General features: G+C 40.2%; 1 protein-coding gene across 11 annotated transcripts in view; it reads right to left on the reverse strand.

The window, feature by feature from the left end:
* Positions 1-19308, reverse strand: part of LOC307031982 (ecto-NOX disulfide-thiol exchanger 2-like) — a 193265-nt gene that overhangs the window by 38980 nt on the left and 134977 nt on the right. For all 11 annotated transcript variants that reach the window (XM_079669625.1, XM_079669632.1, XM_079669630.1 and 8 more), the window contains 2 exons: positions 11732-11887; positions 2052-2258 (listed from right to left, as the gene is read on the reverse strand). In XM_079669625.1, the coding sequence (XP_079525751.1) occupies positions 2052-2258; positions 11732-11887 (363 nt within the window). The remainder of the gene's footprint in view (positions 1-2051; positions 2259-11731; positions 11888-19308) is intronic.

Genomic DNA, 19308 nt, shown 5'->3' on the forward strand with positions numbered 1-19308 from the left:
TACATTTGTGAGTGTGTGCTGTAGCCGGACACAGTAATGATGCCCAGTGTGATCCACTGTGAGGCCCAACACACTCATCACAGGAGAAAGGGGGGGGGGGGGGGGGGGGGTGGGTAGATGCCAGTGCAAACAGGAAGAGAAATGAGCGAGAGTATGGGGGTTTCGACTTCAGTCTCTCTGCTTCAGGCTCCCAATCAACCACAGCTTCAATATTTCATAAGGGGGAGATCTCAATGTGTTGGGGCTGCTAGAGGAAGTGTCATTGCTGGGTACTGTGTTTGCACAGTGTGTGTGTGTGTGTGTGTGTGTGTGTGTGTGTGTGTGTGTGTGTGTGTGTGTGTGTGTGTGTGTGTGTGTGTGTGTGTGTGTGTGTGTGTGTGTGTGTGTGTGTGTGTGTGTGTGTGTGTGTGTGTGTGTGGGTGGGGTATTATTTATGGGAAAACTACACAGCCCTGTCATCTTGCTAATATATGGACCTCGGCTCCCACGTCTCACTGTGAGAACTGAGGCAGAAGAAATCCCAGGACCTTTCATTCAAACTAATTCCCACAAAAAAACGCACACAAATTTGCACATGCATGAACACACACTTATGCTGGAAAATGCAACTGAAGCCACTGATAGGTTGAATAGGTTTTTCAGAGTAGAAATACACAGCCAGCACAGAGAGAATTTAAGACTTATCAGCTCAAGAAGCCGCTGTGAAAATGAAGATTAGATAAGAAACAATGAGCTGGCGTCACATGGTTAGTACAGATGCTTTTTTTTTTACCTAATGGTCATTTATAATTTCTGTTTTGTGAGCCTCTAGGCTGTGTTTGACCTGTGAGTGTCCTTTCCTATAGTGAGGCCCACACAGATGGGAAGAGGTTTGTCTTTTTTCTGTGAATAATTTAATGATTTAAAGCCAACTGTTTTAATTATTTCACCAGCTCCCAATAATATGAGTAATGAGCCGCATTCTTGTACTTTAAATGCGTTTTTGTTTCGAGGCATTATTCATTCAAAATGTGAATTCATTTACGCTTCAAATTGTAAAATAATTTCTCAATGGATTTCTCTAACTGGATTTTAAAGCTGTTACAGTCAGCAACATACATTGTTGGAGATTTCTAACAAAACGCACCTTGGGAGACTATATATATAAGCCTTCATTGTATCTATAGTTTGATTTAAATCAAGGAACCAGATGACATATGGTGCGGTTGATATTTTGCCCACCAGCCGAGTGCTATGACTGAATGTCACATAACAGTGTTTATGGGAAAATAAATGGAAGTTTTCCTACCCGGGGTCTACTGTGTGCCTCCATGTGTTCTTGCTTGACATTAACGGCCCGTCCACACACAGGCATGAAAAAAATCTTTCAAAGCTTCACCCATTCACTTGAATGGGGTGACGTAGAAGATTTTGAATCTTCGCCGAACTGCATTGTGGGGAGCGGAGCATGGCTTTGCAAGCATCAAAAGTTGAGCAATGTTCAACTTTTGATCCTCCCAATGCTTTCGAAGCTGGCATCAGCCAATCAAATCCCATTTATGCAAATCCCGCCAGTACAAGCGCTAGCCAATGAAACTGCGTGTATGCAGATACCGCAGGTCTTTTCCATATGTCATAAAATGGAGGATAAATTAATCATCGCTGTAGGAAATGTCCCGGTCCTTTACGACTGCTCTCTGTTCACCTACCGGGACCTAAACCGGAGGAACCAGGCATGGAGGGAGGTGGCAGAGACAGTTGGTGAAACTGGTAGGTTTTCCCCTGTTTGGGGAGTTTATATCCAGTTTACTTCATTTTAACAATTCGTTTTTGAATTGCTTTGTATGCCTGGGGCGGGCGGGAGATTCCTTGGCGATTCCTGATTGGTTGTTGGTCGCCTTGGGCGCGTGAAATCGCCAAGCTTCAGACACGCCCAGCATCAAGATTTTTCAAGATTTTTTTCGTGCCTGTGTGTGGACGGGCCGTAAGTCTAAGTGCAACTGACACAAATACAATGAAATATCATAACAATTAACACTTTCACAACAAGGTTAGCAGTTATGACAGCTTACCCGACAGGAAAAGAGCCTTGTCCACAGTGAACTCTTCAGCAAATCTGATGTGGCAGAAGTTCTTCTTGCTTTTGCGTATAGCGACGATTTCCCCACACTGCCCGAAGACCTCCACGATGAGCTGCTCGTTGGAGTTCTCCGGCACGCCGCCGACAAACACCGTCTTACAACCCGGAGGGCGGTCTCTCGTGGCCGGTTGGGGGAGGTCTGCTCAGAAGTAGTGGGAAAAAAGGAAGAATAAAGAGTTATTTATCAACCATCGCTAGGTTAAAATATTGAGACAGGGCTGTAAATAAATATCCAGAATGATGAAACTGTGTGCACTCGCATTGACGTGGAGATAATACAGCTGAAATACGAGGTACACAAGAAATGATTCAGCTGCCTCAGAAGACTGAAACTCGATTTTGAGAATGAATTATGCTCTTTAAGAAGCTGAATACAATATGTCCAGGGGCAGGAACATATGGTTATGATTATATCAGTGCTGGAAATCATTTTGGCAGACCTGAGGAGCCGGGCTGATTTCCCGTCTTTTGTTTTAACTAAAAAAAAAAAAAATATGCCTTTAATTATTTTCAATGAAAGACAATTCGAATAGCAACAATGTTGTAAGACCTGAACAGAGAAACAAAACAAGAAGCAGCTGCTCACTAGTACTGTCGCTCTAATACAAATATGTATTTATTCTTACTTTAAATGCCAACATTTGAATGGTACTGCTTCCAACATGTTAAACAAATAACAAAGGCCTTGGTGTTTATCCTTTTTTTAATGCACATTATACAAAAGAGGCATAGAATGTATTAATATAAACCAGAATTTGAGAAAACTGAAAGACATACATACAAAAAGAAAGCATTATGTGGGTTACAAATATAAGGAAATATGTTTAAGATAAATGGCACTGCAAAAACTGCATAAGGGAGACTCCTGTGATAAAGTATCCAATCCACACATGACGACTGAGGAAAACAAAAGCAAATACAAAATATCCAGAAGGCATAAATGACAAATAAATCCCCAAAAGGACCTGGGGTGTAACTCCACATCCAGGCAGAGAAGAATAAGAGCCATGTCACGCAACATTTAGAAACAGAAACAAATGTGATATGATATCAACTAGTTTGAAAAGCAGACTGCACTCTGCTGCAATAATCAATGAGGTCATATTTTGAACATAGCACTTGACTGAGAAAAATGATGAAGCATAAAGCATGAATAATGATAACTTGGACTAATATTCTCAGATCGTTTTTTGTTTAAATGTTAATATCAAACCTATTCCATGTTGGAAATGAATTCCTTTTCGCCACAAAGTGCAAATCCTCTCATGTGGAAGGTCTGCTTTGCAGAAATCACTTCTTCTTCACAGATGAGTGTTGACTGATCTAATCTCCGATAGATCAGGCTTCTCATCCATGATGAATGTGATTAGCGGGGTCTAAGTGGAGTGAACCGGCTAATCAGTGGAACGCTGAGAATGCTGGATTTCCGGATGTGTACTAGAAAGACCTCAAAATTACCGGTACTGACGCTCCCACCCGAGCAAATATCGATAATCTGGAAGAGCTGGAGTTAAACTTGGTGGGATACCTGAGGTGTGTCATGGGGGCACAGCTGATAAGCAGTACCGGTAAGTGGATTAATTGAGATATCTTGAGGTCTTATATGGATGTAATCAAATGGATTTCAAGACTGGGCATTAGTTGGTTGCAGTAATTAAGACTTTTATCAGCTTTTACTGACTATCACAAAGTAGTATGGTCTAAAAGGGTTCGCACACTTGCATACACATTAAAATAAAAGTCTGTTCTTTTTGACTAACAGTTTTAAAGAAGTTGATCCAGTCTAACAGTTCTCTTGCCTCAGTCAGAATTCCAGATCTGGCCTTTTGGATGCCTTTTTTTTTAACCCCATTACTCACCACAAACATGTAAAAGCTCTTACTGCCCGCTGCCATCGCTAAATAAAAAGCATTCCCATTCAGGACTCGAATTTAAAAAATAACTCCAGCTGTCAAAAATGTGGTTAGTGAAATAAAGAGACATCATACAAACAGCTGAAATGAGGTTCTGCAGCAGGGCGACTGCCTGGTGTCATTCATTCATTCATATTTAACAAATAGACAAATATTCATGGGATATTGAGCAGTGAAAACAAGAATCCAGTCATAGTTTTATTTTGTTTAGAAATATTTATCAGCTCACAGTCCCCCCGCTGATTCAGCCACTTTCATGCAGTACTCTGCTGCAAACTTTTAGTCCCTGAGTCGGAGCCAGCACTGTCCCTCACTTTTAACTTTCTCTGCCTCCTCTTTTCTTTTAAATGTGCCTGGGAAAGCCAAATATTGACTGGGGTTGTGTTCCTTGAAGTCCTGAATTGGTGGATTAAACTATTTTTGAGTTAGGATGGACAGAAAAAAGTGAAAGATGCTGCAGAAAAAGCTTGCGAGTACAAAGAACGCTTCATTGGCAGAGGCAACAAAGAGCTCCCATCTGACCTTTTCAGTGCATTAGTGTCTGGCGGAGACATGGGGCGCAAAGAGGACAGAGGACAGAACGGGTGCAGTTACATTACATTACATTTAGCTGACGCTTTTATCCAAAGCAACTTACAATAAGTGCATTCGACCAAGAAGATACAAACTTGAAGAAAACAGAATCATATAAGTACATCAGGTTTCATAGAGCCAAACATTTCAAGTGCTACTCAACTGGCTTTAGATAAGCCAGCCCTTTATTAGTATATAAGTGCTTTGTTAGTAATTCTATCGCTCAAAGTGGAGTTTAAAGAGATGAGTTTTCAGTCTGCGGCGGAAGATGTGTAGGCTTTCTGCTGTCCTGATTTCAATGGGGAGCTCATTCCACCATTTTGGAGCCAGGATAGCAAACCCACGTGTTTTTGCTGATGGGAACTTGGGTCCCCCTCGCAGTGTGGGTGCAGCGAGCTGTTTGGCCGATGCAGAGCGGAGTGCACGAGCTGTACGGTTTAACCATGTCCTGGATGTAGGAAGGGCCAGATCCATTCGCAGCATGGTACGCAAGTACCATTGTCTTGAAGTGGATTCTAGCAGTTACTGGAAGCCAGTGAAGGGAGCGGAGGAGCAGCGTGGTGTGGGAGAATTTAGGAAGGTTGAAGACCAGACAAGCCGCTGCATTCTGGATGACCTGCAGAGGTCGGATGGCACATGCAGGTAGACCAGCCAGGAGGGAGTTGCAGTAGTCTAGGCGTGAGATGAGTTTTGTCGCTTTCTGGGTCAGGAGGGGACGTATCCTCCTGATGTTGTAAAGCGTGTATCTGCAGTGCAGCAGTAACCCAATGTGTTGCAAATTAAACAATAAATGTTTTGCAATACAAAGTTTGTTCTTTGTTTGTAGTTGCTTAGAACAGTTTGCAGGAGAGAGATAATTCTTCTCTCCTGCTGTGATACTGAACCCCACTGTTTAGCACATTTTATGCAAATACACTACGAACAAGATTTCAATGAAGTATTCATGATTTACTGATTGAATCACAAGAAAAACAGGATAACTTACAATATATAAAAGCATTTGTTAGCAGACCTGAGTAATTGCCTGAGGTCTTCCTGCTTCTCATTTGCATAAAAACACAGGGTGAGGATAGAGTGGGCAGATTTTGCAGGATCAACTAAGATATAACAAACACGCTACGCTGCTGTCAGGCAGAGCTTAAAGAGGGTCTTTTTGTCCAAATTCTGACTCGATATGTCTGTCGCTTTGAGTAACCTTGAGACGGACATTTCAAGGCCGATCATTTTAAAATGCAGACAAAGAAAACAGAGTGGAGAAAAAGTGGCCTCAGGGTTCAGGCTAGAGAAAGTAAATAATAAACCAGAGTCAGCTTAAGAAATTAAGCATCATATTATTATAATATTTCTTCCAAATTTGTATATATTCAGGATTAAAATATTAAAAAAATAGAGCTGACCCAGGCTTCAACTGTTGCCACGGTAATCCAAATACGTTTCTTTTTTAATGCTTCATTTATTTTGTTCAGTTTTTTAGTTACATTTTATATTTGTTATACTAATCCAACATTATTCATCGTACATAATCAAAATGAATTATTATTTAGTAATTTTCACAAGGGATAGCACTGAAGTGGAAGGGGCAACCCAACTTCCGGTTTGAAACAATTAATATATTTTAATATTTCTCACTTAAGCTTTTAGAATTATACTTGGGACAGCCCTTACAAAAAAACATATTGCAATAAAATAGAAAACCACATCAAACTACATCGGCAAAACTCTGCACACTGTGTACTTTTAATCTTAAAAAATGACTTTATTCTGGAACATAATGAAACATTGACTGACTGATAAGCTGGTTTGTCTGACAAGTGACTCTTTATAAATACAGATGCTGCTGTAAAGAAAACAGGCCTGCCGTCAGCGTGGCCACCCACTGGTCTGTTACACTCACACAGGTCATCACCATCCATCACCTCCGCCGGCTAAACACTTTTTTATAGACGGAGGTGCTGACACACGAGGAGGCTCCAGTCCTTCAAGGGCTGTTATTCAGAAGATAAACTATATTAACAAACACTCCACTGTTTAGTCCATTCACGTCACACATGAACACAAGGCAAACATAAAGATTTATCAGGGAAACAAACACCATTTCCAGCACGCCAGGACTTCCCTATGTCAAGCTAACAGTCCATTTGTCAGTTTTTCATTTGGATCTTTGTTGACTGATCCATTTATATCTTTTCATAGTCAAGCTTAGATGTTTATTTGAATGGAAAACAACAGCGGATGAGCTTTAATGAAGAAGGCTTCTTCATTAAAGCTTAATGTTTATGTGTGCATTTGCAACCCTGAGACACACTGGTACTCTTATCAAAGCTCAAAAGAATATGTTTCATCCTTCTTCAAAGATAATTATGAAATCTCTTTTTTAGACTGCCTTCAGACATCTGAATAAAGTAGAAGAGACAGAAAACACAGAGTTTGATGTTCAATTAGAGTATCAAAGTGAGTCCACGGGTCCAAATGTTGAGTGTAAAGTCTTTTAAAGCTGTATAAAGGCGCTATCTCCATCTTAAGCGCTGGATAGGTGAAGGTGAAAGAGGACCACAGATGGAAATGAGCTGTTAGCTATAATCTGGCATATTGCATTTCTTCTCTTTGCTGAGATTAATGTTTTTGTATGCATGGTCCTTCTATAAATAAATAAATAGAGGTTTAAGGTGCATGACTGAGGGAAAATGAGGGGACAGAGCGGGATGATGACACACTTAGGGTAAAGATATACACACTTAGGGTAAAGATATACACACTTAGGGTAAAGATATACACACTGAGGGTAAAGATATACACACTTAGGGTAAAGATATACACACTTAGGGTAAAGATATACACACTGAGGGTAAAGATATACACACTTAGGGTAAAGATATACACACTGAGGGTAAAGATATACACACTTAGGGTAAAGATATACACACTTAGGGTAAAGATATACACACTTAGGGTAAAGATATACACACTGAGGGTAAAGATATACACACTTAGGGTAAAGATATACACACTTAGGGTAAAGATATACACACTGAGGGTAAAGATATACACACTGAGGGTAAAGATATACACACTTAGGGTAAAGATATACACACTGAGGGTAAAGATATACACACTTAGGGTAAAGATATACACACTGAGGGTAAAGATATACACACTTAGGGTAAAGATATACACACTGAGGGTAAAGATATACACACTGAGGGTAAAGATATACACACTGAGGGTAAAGATGTACATACTAGATAGAGGAAGAGGGAGAGAGCAGGGTTGTTGCCGCACAGCTACAGGTCAGTGAGAGAGGAGGCTGCACGTTGTGTCAGCTTGAGTGTGTGAGGCTAGAGGGTAATGACTACTTGTGAAAGACAACATATGCACCTTGTTGCCTAGACACGGGATGCAGCCAGCATCAAGGCTCGTTTCCCTTTGTTATGGCCATACCGAATAACCCTCAAAACCATCTGCATCCATTTTACATCTCCCATTCAGAGCAATATTTGTTGATTATAAAACCAACCGGGCTGTTGTATTACTGTCCCCACAGTATCCTTCTATAATGTAACGACCCACATATAGAGTTAGCTCAAAGCAGAAGTCATCTGTTTATCATTTTTCAAAGCTTTTTGATCACAGACATGGCATAACGTATACATTCTAGCTTCTCAAACTTGAATATTTTCAAGTTTCTTAATCACTGTGGCATCACTGTTGGTACTTATTTTGGGGATATTTGTGCTATCTGCAATGGCGACTTTTAATGAACAGTTTATAAAGACAATATAGTTATTTGCAGCCCTGAAACAAATGACAGAAAAACAATTTAATTCTTCATCTAATAACACTTTTGTCTTCAAAACTCACCTCGTGGCAACCAAAAGTACTTTTAAAAGCATGCAGTATTAAATAAATGACACCTCTTTTCTCAAATCAATGTTCTTCTCTAATATCTCAAACAGCTCCATCGTCTTTGTTTACACAGTTTACTTGACACAGACGCTGAAATTATCCCATAACTTAACACTTCATTCACAACTACATTTTTTATGTGAAATACTTTTTCTGCTCAGCAATCTGGTGTAACCAATAAACTCCAAAGCTTAAAGGGGACCTATCATGCAAAATGCACTTTTTGATGTATTTTATACATAAATATGTACCCCTGGTGTGTCGGGGAACTCACGCAGCGTCAGAAAATAAAACCCTCTTTCTTTTCCTCCGTTCCCAAATCTCTAAAAACGGGGCTACAACGGAGCTGATCCAGATTGCGTCCGATATGCCGTAATATGGTCGGTGCATGTTTACATTAGCATCGCTAACACTCAGAGCTAACCTGTACTGCACAGAGCATGTGTGTGAAGAAGCAGGAAATAAAAAGGAATTCACCTTGTGGTATAACCGGCAAGAGAGAAAGCCTTTGAGCTCCATACTGTTTCAGAAATAATCCTTGATAATCCATGATATGGCGTTTCATCACGGCAGAATCTGCCGGTAGCATCTCCCGCATAAACTCAGCACCCTCCTTTTTTTTTAATCAATTTTTTTTTTTTAAAGCTTTATACCCTAAATCAGCACTTTTGAAACAGGAAGTGAAATAGAGGGATATGAAGCATGGCTAGAATGGGTGATCTGTTTGGTATCTTGAGCAAAACACTTCATAGACCTGTTTTTTATATATTTGTATATATCTGAGACCTATGCTATTGCCTAAAAATATCATGATAGGTGAACTTTAATGTCAGCCATTAAAACATCAATTTTGGATGGAACCATGTGCCTCTTTGTCCTATCCTTCTATAAGTCGTCCACAGCTCTCTGCATGCACAGGTGGTTTTGACTGCAGAGGTTCACAGACATCCTTCTCTCCAGCCATGTCCTCCAGCTCCCTGAGGACATCCTGAGATATTTTCAGTCTAGGTAGGATATACATATCTTTACAGCATTTTCTGGGTTTGACCCAGTGTCTCCTTAGAGCCCGACGTGCCTGGAATATCTCCTCGTCGAGGCGCCCGGGATCGTGGGGGGATTGTTCCCTGCTCCTCAAACACAAAGAAGCAGCAGTAATACAGGAAGTTGCCTCTGGAAGTCCAAGCTCCTGATCCTGTCCCAGAGGATGAACCCAGACACCAGGATTGGAAAACAATCACAGCTGGTTGCAACCTCAATCTCCGTCTTTTGAAAAAGACTATTTGCCTTCAGGCTCACTTCCTTCTTCTGCACAAATTCACCTGTTTGGATCCTGTGCCTGCTCTAGACTTTGCATGTAGAGAAGCGAATAATCCTGACTGCTTCACATGCGGCTTAAAACCAACACAACAGAACTACATTGCTGCATGGCATGAAGCAGAGATGCAATCCTAAACCAACTAGAGGGGGTTTTACTATAACTACATTCCATCTACATGAATTGTAAACCAATGCATAAAACAAACCAGTGTGTTTGTCTTTGAATTGCTTCTAGTCCGGACCCTTGCCTTGGAATTTTTAGAGATGCTACAAGGAGCAGCTGACTACCCACAGACTGAGGTGGATGTTCTTTGAGGGCACAACCTTTCCCCATTGGCTTAGTGCACAATGTGGAGCTGAATCTTACACAGTTATTTTACTTTCATGAGAAGGATGAAGCCTTGGCAGTTTTCCTCAGATGTCTGCCGAATAAAAAACTTGGCTTAGAGATTAACTTTTTTGTGTCACTGAAATAGGTGACAGTAAAGAAGATCTTAAGAAGAGATCAGATCAAAAAGTGAGTGAAGTGTAACTGGGACAGAGGGACAGTGGTAGAGAAGGTTGAAAGTTCAGTTTGAAGAGGAGAAATGCCAACAAGTAAGTGTGTCCATGCATCACTAAGGACACAGCGTCAGTTGTTAGGGTACAAAACAACATTTTAGACTTAGTATTGAGCCTTGATATTCATTTTGTACTTATTTGTATATAGGCAACTCAACACAGATGTATTGTGTCATAGAGTGATCTTGACAGGCTCTAATATTCCACACACAGCCTCAGGGTTTCATTGTCCCAAAGTACGTTGCTCATTTACCTAAACAAACGCCAATCTCAATAGACATTCCTAACTTCTAATCAGCTTCATCTTCCACAACAGATTGTTACAGTAACAGTATTTAATGAGCCACAATGCACACAGCAGACAAGCAAGCACATCTGAAGAAAAACTGTTTCATACGTGTGTGGTGGGATCAATCAAAAGCAAACCCCCACTATTTGTTTTCTAACACTGGATAATTGGAAGGTGCAGATGAGACAAATATAAACAACCGCTTGAGCAAGGCTATTTGTGTGGATGTAAATGCAATTCATGGTTTTTAGGTTAATCGCTGGGCCAAAAGATGAGAGAAACAGAAAAAGAGGACAAACACTGAGGAACGACACGATGATTGATGTTTCCTATATTGAAACACCAAGACAGAACACATTTTCAATAACGTTTTTGGTTCATATATATGCTACAAAAGCGTAATCTCAAGTCTTCGCTGAGATCTGAACAAATATATTACATTCTGACATCTGCCACAACCACACTCATTTGTCAATTCACCTTTCTTTTTTTGCATGCAGGGAAAATTGAGCAGATCTTTTGGGAAAAAATGTCAAATGTTTAGAGCTGTTTCAAGCTGAAATGAATCTGGCAACAGTCGGTTTGGATGTCGTCAATATCACAGATAGTATCATTGGGTTTTAAAATGTTGGACAAACAACCAATTTCTAAATGCTGCCCTCGGCTCTGGAAACTTTTAATTGTGTTTTTTTCACCAGTTTCTGATGTTTACAGGAACCACTTATTAATTGCTTTTATGAAACAGTAATTGTCAGGTGAATTGATAATGACAATAATCGTTTGCTGTTCCCCCAATAATATAATGTCACCTTAGATAAATCACAGCCACAGTGCAGTCAAGCTAAAACAACAAAATACCTCTTCAAAACTACTTGGCACTTATTCATGCTTAGGGAAAACAATGATATAGTGAAAGCCTTCTAAGGTACATTGGACCCTGCCATGGTATTTCCCATGTGTAGAAGCTGTCTCCAAGGTCCCAATAATGTTGACTGTTGTGATGTGACTCCTGTGCATACAGACAAGGTAGTGTAGGATTAACTTGATTTGACTTACTGGGGTTGGGGGGGAAGAGGGTGCAGGTCGTGCAGTGGATGATCTCCTTGACAACTGGCAGATCCTGGGAGAGGGGATTGAACACCATACCGAGGCCGGGCATCATGGGATTCATGGGGGTGATTCCACCCATCATGCCAAGGCTGGGATCGAAATCTGGAAGCAGGAGAAGAAAAATAAATTAGATCACAAAGCTGTTCCTTTCTGGGAAAGAAGGGAACACCTACACGGTAAGATTTAAATACAGACTTGTTTTCAACAGCTCACCTTTGGTTGGGTATTGCATAATCCTGAACAAAGTCTTTTAAATTGTGCATTGTGTTATTTCATGCCAGCCTACTCATTATGGAATACACAGCCATTCAGAGATCAATCATCAAATCAAAACATGAATACTTGAAGAAGTTTCTCACCCTCTCTGTCACTCATGCTGTTTGACTGAGGACCTTTTAGATATATACACAGTTGGATATAAAACCTGCGTCACAGAGAGGCTTATAATTACAATATTGATTTACATTGCCCATGGGAAAACATGTGCACACACACACACACACACACACACACACACACACACACACACACACACACACACACACACACACACACACACACACACACACACACACACACACACACACACACACACACACACACACACACACACACACACACACACACACACACACACACACACACACACACACACACACACACACACACACACACACACACACACCTGGATCCATTTCTACCAAATATGCTTTTATGTGAGCACGCCTCCCAGTATGGAGCTTTTTGAAATGGAAATGATGCTGCCTTCCAGCATGTGCCTATGTGTACACTGTCACCGGCAGAGGATTTGTAGTTGACAATTATGCCGCAGGGTGTGTAATGTTTATGCACCTGTGTGTGTGCATGCAGGAGCACGGCTCGCTAAAACCAATCCTTCACTGGAGATTATACACACGCGGTAATATACTAGACGTGTAGTAGCATTAATCTGAACCACAAGGAAAAACATTACAGAAGGCGTTATAAGACGCAGTTGATGAAATACAAATGATGAAACTATTAAATAAAGAAGCAAGAATAACAAGTTGAATCTGGGAGTAATCACAGCCATTTATTCTACCTTAATAAATAATATATTAAAATTAGATTAACAACAACTAACTACATGTTCTTTATAGAGTTTTTTTTTTGTTGTTTCTTATATTTTCCCTCCTAATGTTTTGAAATATGGCGTTCAAACATTAGATATAACTTTCACTATACTTTAGTCCAGTCCAAAATCACCCTTACCTGTATGAACATATTAATAAACATATAGTAGCATTTAAAACCCTCAGAAAGTGAACCAAAACTGACAACATTTTAGTTTCTCTAAATGTAAAAAGATCTGGCTTAGAACTTACATTTCTGCTGGAAATAGTAAATATCCTGTTTATAATGATGTTCCTTTTAGACAGAGAATTACATCAACGCACATTATACGGCTTCCAATACAATACGGCCTTTTTTAGTGTTAAATAGCAATACATTCACTGAAAGAGAAATAAAGCCGACAAGCGAACATAGACACTACATTTCCTTACAGGCAATTTCCTCTAAAGAGAGAGAATTGTGAATTAAATTACATACACTGAACTAGAATAGGGTTGGAAATATGCACATAACAGAGGACTTAGAGTATGTCCCTGGAGCCAGAGAGAGTGCACTGAAGACATTTGACTGATACAAATGGGGGATGGACGAAAAAAGAGGAAGAGAATACATAGGAGAATTCTCTTTATAAGTGAAATAAAGAGCTTTATTAAAGGGAGAATAGATGGAAGCTATGTGTCTATTGATGACCTCAGCATTAGTCTCTAACCAGGTGTCTGAGTGAGAGGAAACAGGTGATAAGAAGGACCCTACTTGCCCAGTCGATGGATGGCTTATTCTGCACGTTAAGGTGAACGAAAGGAAGATGGATAGCAGGAAGGAAGATAAGATAAGGGTGGATGGAAGATGTGAGGACGGCTCAATAACCAGCCTGAATGCCAAACACTTAACATAGAAAAGGGCTGAGGAAAGAAAACAGAGGATAGCTCAAGAATGCAGCGTTGTGGGAAGAACAAAACAATACAAAAATACCTATGGATTTGTGTTTCTGGGAAATCATACTCCATTTTCTCCTGAGCCAATGCTCTACTGTTCCCGCGGTAGAATTAGGAAACATGCTTATGAGTTCATCTGTCAGAGACGGATGCAAAGCAAACTAGATTTCAGCTCACATGGAGGAAATGATCTGGATTCATCAGAGCATGGGTGGTGCAATTTCCCTGCATTGCTTCTTGTGTTCCCTTGTGTGTGTCTATCTATTTATCCTCGTCTATTAAGAGCCGGAGACCTGAAGCAAGCATGTAGCACAGAGCTGCGTGTAATAAAGGAGATTATTGACTTCTTCCTAAGGATTTCCAGCTCTCTCATCTCCACTTTCAACAATGTGGCTCGTGGACATGTTTCATCTCCAACATACCATTATTTCCCCCCCCCTCTGCTACTCATTACAATGTGTGCTGTACGTAGACACAGATGAACATGCACTAGTACACTTCATCCAATGTAAGCATTTATGCCATTTTCTTAAGGATTTCCTGTTATGTTCCAAATATACAATTTGTTATAGTATAGTTTACATTTGTTTAAGCATAATAGTTGTTGATAGTCGGTTCAGTTTAGGCGACATGACGGAAAGAAATACTTCCCCTTCATTTTCTGTAACAGCTGCCACCCGTGACACCAACCGATTAAGTTTTAGTAGCACCACGGGCAGGCGCTCCACTTAAATCAATGAGGTATGATGTTTCCATTTTCATCATTTGTTTAGGCTGCAGTCAGAACATTTTCTCATATGCCAACCAGCAGTAAAAGAAAGAGTAATGACAGCAGGAGTTTATGTTGCCATCCTTTAGGCAATTATTTGAAAGCTGGTGCATTTTACAATTGCGCAGGGGGATGGATATCGGAATAATGTTAGCTTTAAGTAATCATTTTTTTATTTTCAGGCAATTGACCATCGAACAAGTGATTCTAATTGTGCATCGTCTGTAGAAACAGTCACATGTTTAGAAGTTCAGAGTTCAAATAGTAAGCTCTGATAGAAAACAGGTTGATTTACCTTTTATGAGTTTATTTTGCTTCTGAACCAAAGAAAGACAATTGTTAGAATTACTATATTGGTTTTTCACTGCATCTCAGTTCAATAAGGTGCATTCGATGTAATGGAAATGTCCTGGGTTTGAAGTTGACCTGGGTCATGTGTTGCCTGCAACCATCTACTTTTGCTTTTGGTGGTGTAGCAATCATAGCGAAAACACTGAAGAAAAAATCTTTAATCTCACAAATCCAGCAGTTGCAATAAGATTTTGAAAGCAAACCTGAATTACATTTGTAGTCCGATCATATGAAGGTGGGTGTGGATGAGGTTAATAAGCAGAGGCTACCACGGGGCACTGGGTTACACTTTCATAAATATTAAAAAGACAAGCAGTCAGCCGGCTGCATTCGCCATCCACTAATCTGTAATGCTACAGGGACGAGTGGGTGAGCGGGTCATCGGGGCGCCTCCCTCACAGATGTTTGATCTAATACTAGAACAAATCCAAAGGCTTTAAAGAGTTAGAGCCACACAAAACCACCATCCCTCCTGTAAGGTTTAACATCAAATCCAGCTGTAGTTAAAAACAGTATCCCTAACTACACCTTATAGTTCACAACTTCACTCACATTTTGTATAGTCTGACTTTATTAGGGCAGATATTCTCTCCAATATATTGTCTGTACATGACTGTAAACTATTTAAATGTCTGACTTCTGGTCATCAATTGAGATGAGAGACACAGAAATCTTACAGTAAAGTAAATGCCAATCTAATCTGAACTATTAAACCTGAAGAGAAACACTAGCTTTGTTATCCAAGTTATATGCAATATTACATTAACAAAGAATGGATTTCCTGACAAAAATATTGTACTTTTGTAAATATTTAGCTATAATCAACCTTCAACACGATCCAGCCACACCTGCTAGCTGAGAAGCTGTCAGTGATGCAGGTGGATCACAGCCTGGTGGCCTGGATCACAGACTACCTCACCAGCAGACCTCAGTATGTCAGACTGCAGGGCAGCGTGTCCTATGTGCTGCTGAGCAACACCGGAGCCCCCCAAGGAACTGTGCTGTCACCATTTCTGTTCACCCTCTACACCTCCGACTTCCGCTTCAACTCCGGCTCATGCCACCTACAGAAGTTCTCTGACGACTCTCCATTGTCAGCTGCATCACATATGACAATGAGGAGGAGTACAGGGCCCTGGTTGAGAACTTCGTAGGCTGGTGTGACAACAATCACCTCCAGCTCAACATCAGCAAGACTAAGGAGCTGGTGGTGGACTTCAGGCGGAGCAGGAAGAGGCCTCTGACCCCCATCACCATCAGGGGGGAGGATGTGGAGGTGGTGAACAGCTACAAGTTCCTGGGAGTGCACTTAAACAATAAACTGGACTGGACAGACAACACTGAGGCTCTCTTCAGGAAGGGACAGCGCAAGCTGTTCTTCCTGAGGAGGCTCAGGTCATTCAACGTGTGCACGAGGCTGCTGCAGATGTTCTACCAGTCTGTGGTGGCCAGTGTGCTCTACTTTGCCGTGGTGTGCTGGGGTGGAAACACAAACACTAGGGACACTGGCAGGCTGAACAAGCTCGTGAGGAAGGCTAGCGCTGTGTACAACTGGACAATCTGGAGGAGGTGGCAGAGGGGAGGACGAGGAGGAAGCTCGACAGCATCCTAGAGAAGCCCTCCCACCCACTCCATGCAGAGCTAGTGAAGATGAGGAGTACATTCAGCCACAGACTCATCCCTCCACGACACAGCACCAAGCGCCTCGGACAGTCCTTTGTGCCTGTAGCCATCAGGCTGCACAACAAGGGGTCAATAATGTTAAAAAATTAATTAAAAAAAAAATCACTGGACATAAATGTACACTGTTTCCGCAACCCGTGTTAATATATTAGTAGTAGACCAAATATGTAGATAGATATGACACTATATGTACAGATGTCCATTTTCGCTTGTCATTTTAACTCATTTCATACTTCATAATTGATATGACCAAATATGTATATATGCTGACTATTTTTACTCATCTCCTATTTCATAGTCTTTTATTATTTTAATTTTTTTTCTTGATTTTATTTTTGATTTTATTAATCTGTGTGAATCTGTGCTGTCCTGTTTTTCACGCTTACCCTGTTGCTGCTTGTACAACTGCATTTCCCCACGGGGATCAATAAAGGTCCATCTTATCTTATCTTATCATCAATCAATAATGCATTTTTAAAATTGTATATACAAAACATTTGTTGGTTATACAAAATATTGTATTCTTTTTTAGATTATACAGTGTGTAAAGTAGTAAAATGCGTCCAATACACACCTGCAAAACTAGTACTACTAACTTACTTAATTTTAATTAGGTGCATTCGGCAGATGCTTTTGTACTGTTACAGTTACTTTATTAAAAAACTTGAAGACATTTGTATTTGTTTATGATCTAGAGCAGTGATTCTCAAATGGGGGTACGTGGAACCCTAGGGCAGTGATTCTCAAATGTGGGTATGTGGACCCCTAGGGGTACGTCGGGGTACTGCAGGGGGTAGGTGAGAAAGAAAAAATATATATCATGCATGATTACAAAAATAATCATAGTACAATAAGTTAAATAGAAAACACAATTTTATAAAAAATATTCCTAGAACCACCAAGGGTTCAATATCCGTTCTTGTGCTTTTCTGGTGCTTAACTGGTTCTTCTCTGTTTTTACAAGTGTGTCGTCACGTTCTAGTCACTTTGCTCAGCGCTACTGCTTGTTAAAACTTGTATTTGACGTACTCGCCATAAACTGTTATTGCTCAGGTTAATCTCGCCCCCCCTCCGACGTAAACGTGAAGTATTGGTACTTGCCATGCAGCCGAGTGGGGCCAGCTAAGAACCGGTTTTCGGTGCTTAGAGCCGGCTCCGCTGCGGTGGAAACAGGAAGAACTAGAGCTAAATCAGGCTATAGCCCGGAACCAAGCTGAGCGGGAAGCCAGTTGCAATATTAGATTATAACAAATAGACAATGAAATGGAATCATGGTTAAAAAGGTAGCAGCAATACAGCAGGGAACGTGGACAACGGAGAAAAAAAGAAAGCCAAAATCGAGCCAACGAAATGCCGTCAATATCAGGAGGCGTATGCTTTGATGGGATTCACGTCAACAAACGGCAACCTGCCCCAGGCATTGTGTTTTTTCTGTGGGGAGAAACTAGTCAACAGCTCGATGAAACCAGCGCACCTCCAGAGACATCTCAGCACCAAACACCTGTGTCATGTTGGTAAGACATCAGAGTTAAAACTCCTAAATAGTGTCATTGCAGTGTTATTACATAGTTTCTTTATAATTGCACATTTTTTTCAGTTACAACGTTGTTTTTTTAACCCTTTCATGCATTGTGGTCACTACATTAGAGGCTGCTAATTTAATGCTGTTTTCTTGTATATGCATGGGGTTTCGGATAGTATAGTTGCTCATCAGGCACCACAGTGGATTTTATTATAATATTTGTGTAAATTGTATTTTATAGTTTTTGCATAATATATCATTTTTTTCTTTGTTTTTTTAAAACATATATTACTAAAAAAATCTGTTTTGTTATGTTCTTTTTTTCATGCATAAAGACGAAAATATCCTTAGTTTGTAGTAATGTATGCATGAAGGAGTTAATAAATCACACACTGATGGAACATCACTATATTGCAATTATTTATATAGGCGTTTTCTATCAAACATGTTCGGGGTTGGTCAGGGGGTACTTGGCTGAGAAAATGTTTCAAAGGGGGTACATTACTGAGAAAGGTTTGCGAAGCACTGACCTAGAGCGTGTGAAAGAAATAAGTACACCGTGTGTCTTCGCCAAGGGAACTGTTGGTTCAAGCATAAACAATAGTGGGCGAAAAAATATATCTTTAGAATGATCTCATTTAGTTTGAACAGATGTAGAGACAATGAATACCTAATGAATGAGTGTCAATGTGGGTGTACTGTTGCTATGGCACACGAAGAGTGGAATGAAATGTCATAGTGCATTTAAACACTGAAGGCAGATAGCACATGCTTTATAATGAAAACATAACTAAACTATTATATTTAATTTATTCAATGAGCAAAGATGAATACCAGCTGGTATCGGATAACGAGAGATGGTTCGTGATCGAGAGCTTCTACAGATGTACAAATGGGCGTTTATGACTCAAGCAGTCAAGCTTGTGAATCACAAATTCAATTTGGGCCAAAAATAAAATCAAAAGAAACATTTCCTGCCATTTTACAAAATAAACAATCCATTTTAAAAAGGCACTTTTTCATTTTGATTCTTCCATTTGTCAGCAACAATTTAAACTATTCTTTAAAAATGTAAGAATCTTTTCAGATTTAAAATGTTAAGTGATACATTTAGATTTTGTATATTAAATGACTCTCTTTGATAGTATCA

The sequence above is a fragment of the Notothenia rossii genome, assembly GCF_949606895.1.
Source record: "Notothenia rossii genome assembly, chromosome: 3".
NCBI classification, from domain to species: Eukaryota; Metazoa; Chordata; class Actinopteri; order Perciformes; family Nototheniidae; genus Notothenia; species Notothenia rossii.